The 9,715-nt window shown below is 38.6% G+C and overlaps 2 protein-coding genes across 2 annotated transcripts in view; both read left to right on the top strand.

Annotated features, from left to right (window-relative positions):
- Nucleotides 1-1,685, top strand: part of LOC311280462 (pancreatic secretory granule membrane major glycoprotein GP2) — a 9,973-nt gene extending 8,288 nt beyond the window's left edge. Inside the window, exons 7-9 of the mRNA XM_084392625.1 lie at nt 327-495; nt 1,249-1,363; nt 1,442-1,685. Of these exons, the coding sequence (XP_084248751.1) occupies nt 327-495; nt 1,249-1,363; nt 1,442-1,614 (457 nt within the window). The 3' untranslated portion in view covers nt 1,615-1,685. The remainder of the gene's footprint in view (nt 1-326; nt 496-1,248; nt 1,364-1,441) is intronic.
- Nucleotides 1,686-3,520: 1,835 nt separating this feature from the next.
- On the top strand, nt 3,521-8,901 carry fbxo30a (F-box protein 30a). The gene is made up of 3 exons (XM_084394105.1): nt 3,521-3,712; nt 5,976-8,046; nt 8,141-8,901. The coding sequence occupies exons 2-3, from the start codon at nt 6,022-6,024 to the stop codon at nt 8,342-8,344; spliced, it is 2,229 nt and encodes a 742-aa protein (XP_084250231.1). The 5' UTR covers nt 3,521-3,712; nt 5,976-6,021; the 3' UTR covers nt 8,345-8,901.
- The last annotated feature ends 814 nt before the right edge of the window (nt 8,902-9,715 follow it).

A 9,715-nucleotide genomic window follows, 5' to 3' on the forward strand; every position in this document is an offset into this window, starting at 1 on the left:
CTTTTCTCGTGTTGTAAGTGCTTCATTCAGCCAAATAACCAGTGGTGTGAAAGGATGTTGTTGAGACACGCTGCACGCCGTTGAAACCATTGCTAAAGGAGTGGATGACTAAATAAAGTATGTGACTTCAGTCACGTGATGACAGTCTGTGGCCGTGTGCATTTCAGTTTAACAGCTGTGCTTATCCTTGACTGCCCAGAGAGATTCTGCACCAGGGAAAAGTTATGAAGCATGTAATTTCTAGGAACAATAGAGAAAACAGGTCCAACTTAAATATCATTCCTTGAGTACGAATGTCATACTGCCAACATTTCTCTCCACATCAGCTGTCCAGTGTTATGGAATGACCAGACATTAGCCGTGATGAAGAACGGTCAAGGACCGGAAGCTCTGTTCAGGATACAAATGTTCAAGTTTGTTGGCAGCTCCTACACAGATGTTTTCCTGCACTGCAATGTCCAGATCTGTCATAACACAGGAGGAGTGTGCCAGCCTGTGAGTCCTCACTGACACCTATTTACCATTCAGTCCAATTTTGATACAAGTCTTTTCTGCTCACCAAGGCAGCATTCATTTGATTAAAAGTACAGTAAAAACATTGTTACAATTTAAAATCACCATTTTCTATTGCAATATTTATTTTAAATAATATATTCCTGTGATGCAAAGCTGAATTTTCAGCATCATTACTCCAGTCTTCACATGATCCTTCAGAAATCATTCTATTATGCTGATTTGCTGCGCAAGAAACATTTCTTCTTCTTATTATTATAATACATTTTGTAAACAGTTGTTATGCTTAATATTCTTGTGGAAACGGACACTTTTTTTGTAACAATGTAAAGATCTTTACTGTCCCTTTTGATTAATTTAATGCATCCTTGTGAAATAGATTTAATCATCTTACTGACCTCAAAGTTTTGAACTGTAAATAACCTACAGTAATACTTATCCAACACCCATTAAAGTTATTTAGTGGCATTATGATTATAAAATGCACAAACCCACCATTAAAGTACTATAAAGTACCATAAAAGAAGTCCATATGATTTGTGTACATATACCAAGTCTTCTAGAGTCTGAAATCCTGCTCTTTATATACTTTTTGGGCCTTGCCAATTTGAATCGCCAACCTAAACATATTTTATTTTCCACAAAAAAAAAAAAAAAAACATGCACATGGGTGAAAAAATTTATTAGTTGAGAAACATTGTGTGAATCTTAGTAACTTTAAACCTTGGATTACAGAACTGCTCTGCTGAAGATGTATCAATACGGACTCGCAGGGATGTTGCATCGTCTCACACGGTGTCATACGGACCAATCAGAAGGCTTAAAGCTAACATGGACGATACTAGTCTGAGTAAGTCTTATAAACTACCATCCTTATCGATGTGCTCAGACCTGTTTTTATTGTCTATTTGAACATATCCTCTTCCAGGTTCAGATATGCCCTCTGTCGAAACCTTTGTGTTGGCTGGTCTGCTGTTCGTCCTGATTGTCATCACAGGAGTTTTTGGGAAACTCTGGCTGCAGAGCAGAAACTCGTATCCGACCCGAGAGGCCCAACTCACCCTCTCCAACATCCACCATATCTCAGAGGTGGCCAGCTAACCTAGGATCTCATATACGCACAGTGCTGTATGAAATTTGTTCAATTTCAAAGTGTTGTCTGCTAACCTGTAGTGCATTTTATCGTAGTTGTTCTTTTTGTCTTTTATTGTGAAATAAATTAACAAATAAATAAAATGCTTTTTGAATTTCCAACAGCTTGCTTACTACAAATATACTGTTCAAATTGGTGTATTGAGGCACTTTATGGTTTTGAAACATCAGTGGATCAGAACTGAATTCATACATCTAAACATCACCACCAGCTGATTCAAAGATAAAGGAAAATTCAGTGAAAAGAAATTCTCTAGATCTTAGGCTGTGTCTGAAATCACATACTCTCTTGAGTAGGTACTTATTTTGAATAAAATAAGACAGCTAAAAAAGTATGTTCTATGTAGTATGAATGTGTGTATTATGAATATAATCCAGACATACTACGTTCGCAATGTTGTCATTATCATTTGACCAACCAGCATCAGTTACTTCGTTTCACTGTCATTCACAAATCCTCTCCTGTGGCCTTATGGGTTGTAAAAGTGTCCATCGTATGCACATTTCAGAATCTCGTTGGAAGTAGTAGGTCATCCGGGTACTTTTTGCCTACTCTTTCATGAGAACTGTGAATTCGGACATACATTTTTTTTTGTCACATACTGTTTTTTACCTTAGTTTGATATTTCGTTATCTAATGCAATGACATTTGTTTAGTTTTAAGTGTGACTTAAGTGAAATACTTTTTTGAGGGTGACTGTACAACATTAAGTATGCTTAGAAACCAAAAGAGCTGATATTTGTATTAATATTGGTAAATAATTAGTTCATTAGTTCTAATGGTTTTAACAAAGCAAACTATTGTATTTGTTATAAATAAATAAATAAATAAATAAATAAATAAAAAGTACCCTAAACACATTTAAAAACTGCCATTGCCATAGTTGCATGAATGAATGACCACCAGGACAGGTTTTAAAATTTCTCCCCAACATTTAACAATGATGACACTCAGTTAAGAGCATAAGTGAAAAGATACAGTAGGCAATGTGTTAATTGCAACAATTTTCTGAAACATGTTGCAAACAACTTTTGAAGTTGAGGACATTTGAAGTGGTCCTCACTATAAATCAGCCAAATCATATTTTGTCTTAAATCTACTGATATCAACAGGTATCTGTGGGGGTTAGGGCTATAGGGTTAACGGTTAACATAAATAATTATTTCAAATAAGTATGAAAAACATTGCGTCTATGATAACAGCTTCAGACGTGAAGGGACTGAATAAAACAATAAAAACAATATAGGACATTGGTACAGTTAATGGTATAGTATGGGACGTGGGGTGCTTTGATATACGATATGATACATGGTAGCCTACTCCAAAATACTGAAAACTATGGTAGTATCTTAACAGGGATGCGTTTCCTAAGGCAACTATGGTTGCAAGTTCCGTCATTACCAATAGACTTCAATGGAAATTGTGATCATAGTTGGCCAACCATGCTTTTGGGAAACGAACACCAGCATAAGGTCATCATGATTTTGCCAAGTGTAACAAGTTCCTGGGACTGGTCAACATATTTTGGTGATCCTGGAACAACATTCCTGTCCAAAAATGTAGTCCTCCTATCCCTATCACTACCCCTAAAGTTTAAACCTAAACCTACCCATAATTTAGCCCTAAAATCTGATGGAAATTATAGGTGAAAAACACTGATGTAGAAGCATAACCCTGATTGTAAGCCTAAACTTGACATAAACTGTAAACTTGTCCCTCAAATCTGACTGGTTGATTGGAATGTTGTTCCAGGATCAACAAAGATGTTGATCCAGTAACATGTTGCACTTGGTGAAATCAAGTTCACCCCATCGTGGTATTATCATGGTACTTTTTGTTTGCGTGTGTCTGTTTAGTCTCCGCCCATCTAGGGCCTCACTTCACTTCAGTATATCAGTACAGTGAGACACAGATTTCAACAGAAAAACGGACAGACTGCAGTGAAAACATCGTCTCTGTCATTGTACTCGATGAAATATTAATAATAATTAATTAAACACGTCACTGTCCACTGTCAAACTACTGAAGACTCGTCACAGATTGACGGTAAGACACTTTCATGTCTGTTTACTTTGACTAGTTTCCTCACCGGCTCCGGTCGTTATTAAAATAGCAAAATTTGTATATTTCCCTCAGTTTAACATGATATATGTTTGTCAATCTTCGATGTTTATTAATTACGTAACGTTATGTGTGTCGTTTATTATATTATCCTGCAGTTCGCGGCTAACCAGCTAACGTTAATGCTAAAGGCTTTGTTTTTGTCAGTTTAACAAATGAAAACATTGACCTGTCATACTATAAACATAAAGATGTATGAGGATGGTTCATTTGCGTTGAATCGTTGATTATTGATCTATAGTTGATCATGGTAATCTCAGTTCATGTTGTTAAATCGTTATGCACCAGTTTAGGAACAACAACAAAAGCTGCATCAGGTTTCATCAGGAGTTTGACCGGATTGAGTTCAGTGCTTCTGTAAAACATGTTTGGTATCATGTCATATTTGGGCAACATTTCGTGTTTTCATATTTAGGATCATGTCTGTATAGGATAACTGTATAAGTCATGTCATATTAATCTGTGGTTATCATGGTTTAACTAGATTATTCATTTTGGTTTTATTTGTAGGAAATTCATGGTTAATTTTCCTAAGGGTAGGAGGATTAAGAGCCACAGGTTCTAGACCCTTTATGGCTCAAGAGATGATTAACTCTGCTGTCAACTATCACTTTTGGCAAATGAGTTGTTGTAATAAAAATAATGAGTTCTACTAAACTATTCAATGATCAGTTTCTCCATGTCATTTACAGTATAGCTCAATACACATCACATAGCCTACACCTCAAGCAGAAGCAGGGTAGAATGGAATTAATAATATAATTCTAAATATTTTAAGTAATATTAAAATATTCCAAATTTTTACAAATATTTCTCCTTTCTCCACTTTGGGTTGTGATAAGGTTCTCTATCATTAGCCTATCTTGTTTCATGGAATGCACCCCATCCGAATTTTATATTAAGAATAACGTGTATTATTATTATTATTATTATGTAACAGTTATATTTCTGTCATGTTTTATTTTCTTGCAGTAAGGTGATCAATTCAAGTCTTTTTTGTTGGAAGACATTAACGTTTATGTGTGTAGTTCATCATGAATTGTCACATTACTTGATTGTCATTCGAAAATGTATTATATTTCTATGTGTGCTCTACTTGACAATTACTTTTTGTTTATTATTAGCTACATGCTTAAAATTAACCTATTCCAATTCCAATTGGATTGAATTTATTTTGTGAATTACTGGAATAGATACTATATCATCTGCTTTCTGTTACAGCACAAAATAAAATGCAACCAAATGAGTTTCTGATATGCATCAATATACTCTGCATATATGCATTAACTATTATGTCTACTAATAAACAAAAATGGCTAATAATTGTGAGTTGTGCAAGTTTCAACAGACCAATAAGTTCTTGCACAAAAATGTTGCCTACTTCTGTACGTGTATCTTTGAGCCCCACTAAGACTAAAATCCTCAAGTCATGTCATGTTTGGGATAATTTTAACATTATGAAAGCATGCTGTCTGTTTTAAGTACTTTTGAGCGGTTGCTTGTGCAACTATATTATATTCCACATGAGCACTAGATACCAAACACCCAAGTGTTCAAAAAACATCCTCAGAAGTGTTTTGCTGTTTCAAAAGAAGCCATCACAAGACATGTGGCAGGCTGACACGCCGGCATTGTACACAAATATTTCGCAATGTTTATGCCCAGCTGGAATTACGAGGACTATGTGGAAAGTCAGCTCGTTAATTCAAAGCCCTCCCCTCTCCCCTAAATGACTCAGACAGTTTGCATGTAGGTCATGCCGGCTGAGTCTAACTGCATAGCCTATGTCCAGTCAAGCCCTGTCATGTTGGAAAGAGAGAAGCTTCTTAAATTACATTGCAAGATCTTTATGGAAGTGTTTCTTTTGAGTGTAAGCCATGTCTGATTCCTGTAACATACCGTTCAGAAACAAGTGGTCGTGTTCCATCTCAGTCCTCGAAGAACCGGCGTGACTGTGCAACATTAGGAGAGTTGTGAAATGGCAATGCAATGGTTTAGTAATTTGGTAAACACACTGCGAGAGGTCAACTGATTCTGATTTACACTTATCCCTTTTAGAAGACGGTGTAACTTTCCACATAAATGGCATACATAGATGTTAAGCCATGTGATGTTGAATACAAAGACACCCCACATGGGTATCCAAAATAAGATCAGGTCTAACGGTCTGTTTTCTTTTCTTCCACAGTGTTTGCCGTAGTCTCTCTGTGTCAAGCGACTCACTAATATTTTCAATGGAGGAGCTTCATATCCATTGCCTGAAATGTGTCAACCGCCGATGTATGATAAGACCAGAGGCCAGCATTTCCTGTGACCTCATGGGTTGCCCTCTTGTGTGTGGGGCGGTATTCCACTCATGCAAACTGAATGAACACCGCTTACTGTGTCCATACGAAAGAGTCCCCTGTTTGAACCGTGGATTCGGATGTCCGTTTACCCTTGCCAGGGTCAAAATGGCACAGCACCTTGAAACATGCCCAGCCAGTGTTGTGTGTTGCACCATGGAATGGAATCGATGGCCAGTGAGTTACACAGATCGCAAGTCCTACGAGAACTTAAGTAAGGAGGTTTTTGACGTGGAGCAGCTGGACATGGCTTTGGCCCTCCAGGATCAGCGAATGTTGTTGGAGTCACTTAAAATGGTGACCACTGTGACAAAAGCTCTGAAAGAGCAAAATCAGGACAATTCCAGTGCCCAGGAATTGGACCAGGAAAATGAGTTGATTGAAATGGACGAGGAACCATATGGTGAACCTTACACAGCTTCAGTGGAAAACAGTAGAAGCTTTGCTGCCACTTTGGACATTCTCCGTAGTGCAAAGAATATTGACTCAGTTGTGATCAATCCCAATGGTGAGGAACAGAATGGAGCTTGCGACCGTGTCAGGAATGGCGATGAAGACATTTGTAACGATGCAACGAAAGAAAGTGACACTGATTCAGATTCCGATCTGGGAGCGGTAGGTGGAGCTGACTGTGCTTTTCCAGTAGACCCTGAAGATGAAGGAGATGATTGGTTGGAGGCCAGTGGATGTTGTGAATCTTCAGAAGAAGAAGGTGAAGTGAATGGTGGGATAGAACTCAGTGGACTGCATAATGAAGGGGATGGTGACAACCAGGTCAGACTTGAAAGGGTCAATGGTTCTTCAAACAATAGGCAGGTTTTACCTGATCATTCCATACCTGTTTTAGCACAAGATCCAGAAATGGCCCACTTGCCCCAACTACCTCTTCCTTTGCCCATCCCTCTACCTAACCTGATGCGCAGCAATGTTCTGCACCATTTGCCTTTCAGAATTGAGGACCGATGGCTGGAGCGCAAGTTGGACAATCTCCAGGTACTCAGGGGCATGAACTTGTTTACAATCAACGGTCGAAGGACTCTGTTATCCGACCACTATTTATTCAAAGCCAAGATGGAGGACAAGGCGGTGGACACATCAGACCTTGAGGTGGCGGATGATCCAATGGGTCTCCATGGCGTTGACCTCATCACTGCTGCCTTGCTCTTTTGTTTGGGGGACTCGCCCGGAGGTAGGAGCATCTCGGACAGCCGCTTTGTAGACGGGTATCGCATTGACTTTGGCACGCAGACCTTCTCCTTCCCTTCTGCAATACTGGCTACCAGCACCATGGTAGGTGACATCGCCTCAGCATCTGCCTGTGACCACGCCAGTCCACAACTCTCCAACCCCAGTCCATTCCACACCCTCAGATTAGACCTTGTTCTGGAATGTGTGGCTCGCTATCAGACCAAACAGCGCTCAATGTTCACCTTTGTATGCGGACAGTTGTTTCGCAGGGATGAGTTTTCTTCCCATTTTAAGAACGTCCATGGGGACATCCATGCTGGACTTAATGGTTGGATGGAGCAAAGGTGCCCATTGGCGTACTATGGATGCACCTACTCGCAAAGAAGGTTCTGCCCTTCGGTACAAGGTTTCAGAATAATCCATGACCGACACCTGGGCTCATTTGGAGTGCTACCTGGGTTAGCAGCTTGTCCCAATGAGCCTCTATCCAGAACTGACACCTGCCAGTTTAGGTCCCACTGTGACCACCTTAGTGACCTGCCCTTTGAGTTACTGCAGCACATTGCGAGCTTCCTGGACGGCTTTAGCCTGTGCCAACTCTCCAGAGTGTCTTGCACTATGAGGGACGTGTGTGCCACTCTTCTTCAATCCCGTGGAATGGTGGTCCTGCTCTGGGATAAGACAAAACGAGCTGATGGAACCTCATCCTGGCAGATTACAGACAAGGTAATCAAAGAGTATTCACCTTGTCATTGTCTTAAAACACAAAGAATCTCTTTTTCTTTTTACAATCTAATTTGTTGATGTTTGTTGGTTTTAGGTGTGGCGGTTTAGCACAGCGTTTGACACTGTGAACGAGTGGAAGTTTGCTAACATTTCCAGCATGGCCGACCACCTCAAGACGTGCAAGTTTAACATGATAACAAGGAGGGAAGAAGCAATCCCACTCCCATGCATGAGTTTCACAAGAGAACTTACGAAAGAGGGACGCTCACTACGTTCAGTGCTTAAACCAGTGATATAGACTGCAGAAAAAGATTTCATTTTATAATACGACATGCCTTATGTGTTTTGGTGAACAGCAGTATAATCATTAAAACGAGCCTCAACTTAATAAACCACTTTTGAAAGTGATGAAACAATATCTACCTGTTGTATTGATAATGGTTGTGCTGTCTTGTGTTTTTGATACAATATATTCAGTCTTTTTTTTTTACAAATTCATTGCTTTTGTTGAGATATGTAGCTTCAAACCAGAAACACTGAATTGTTAAATGGTGATGACCAAATGGAAAACCATTGTCTGCATTTTTTGTAAATCAAGAATACAGGATGCATGTGTTTCTATAATGTAGATCAGTGATTCTCAACTAGTTTTATTTTGGACCCAAATTTACATTGTACGTGAAATGGTGACTGTACACAATATCGGGTATAACCCATATTTACTGTTGCCTTGTTCATGTTTTCTTTTACCTTACATAGTTTTTCTCCTTGAGGATTAATATCAAGCAAACTTTGACAGATTAATTTGCTCCAAAATACAGTTTGATTGGATATAAAGCCTATGATATGGGAAGCATTCCACCTTTTATAAGTCTATTTTTCCCCCTGCTGTCACAAAACAGATCTGCAAACCACCAGTTAAGAACCACTGATGTATATTTTAATCTCCTGATTTCTCTCTCGTAGATTTAAAAGTCTATAAAGACAGTCTTAGACATTTTTCATTTTCATCAGTCTGTCAGAACTAACACATAACAGTAATTTCTCTAAGAAGCATTTATAGAGTTTTTAGCTGTGTACAATATATAGTACTTGACACTTGACACTTCCAGTGGTCATCCTCTGTGTCTTTTAAAGCATAAACAGAAACACATGTAAATGTGCTTGATCTATGTTGATGGCATGTGCTGACTGACAAATTACATTTTACAATCTTCCTGATTGTGAGTTGCTGCACAAAACCTGCAGGACAGGTACAAGACTGCAGTTGTAGCCTGTCAGGATTCTTTGGTTGCACACGGTGCATGTGCAGATGTACTTTTTTTGTCTCAGGGTTTTAACATAAAGCACATGCCATTATAGACAGTTTATCTGTGAAAAACTTGATTTGAGCTTGTGATTCTTCCACTTTTATTTGTTAACAAAGTCAAGACAGAGTTTAATGTTCAGTTTTACTGTGTCTTTTCAGGTGTGCAGTTACAATGTTTCAGTTCATTAACCTTGTTTTTCAGGTTAAACTGAGATTATTTTAAAGAATTAGTTGTGTGATTTGTTTTACTCCATGTGCTTTCTACAAATATTGAGTATGACTTTCCTTATATTTGTGTTGAGTGATGAAAATAGAGCATAATTCTGAAACAATGTTTCTGAATAATCTACTTCTAGCATC

This window comes from Rutilus rutilus (assembly GCF_951802725.1).
Source record: "Rutilus rutilus genome assembly, chromosome: 21".
NCBI lineage: Eukaryota > Metazoa > Chordata > Actinopteri > Cypriniformes > Leuciscidae > Rutilus > Rutilus rutilus.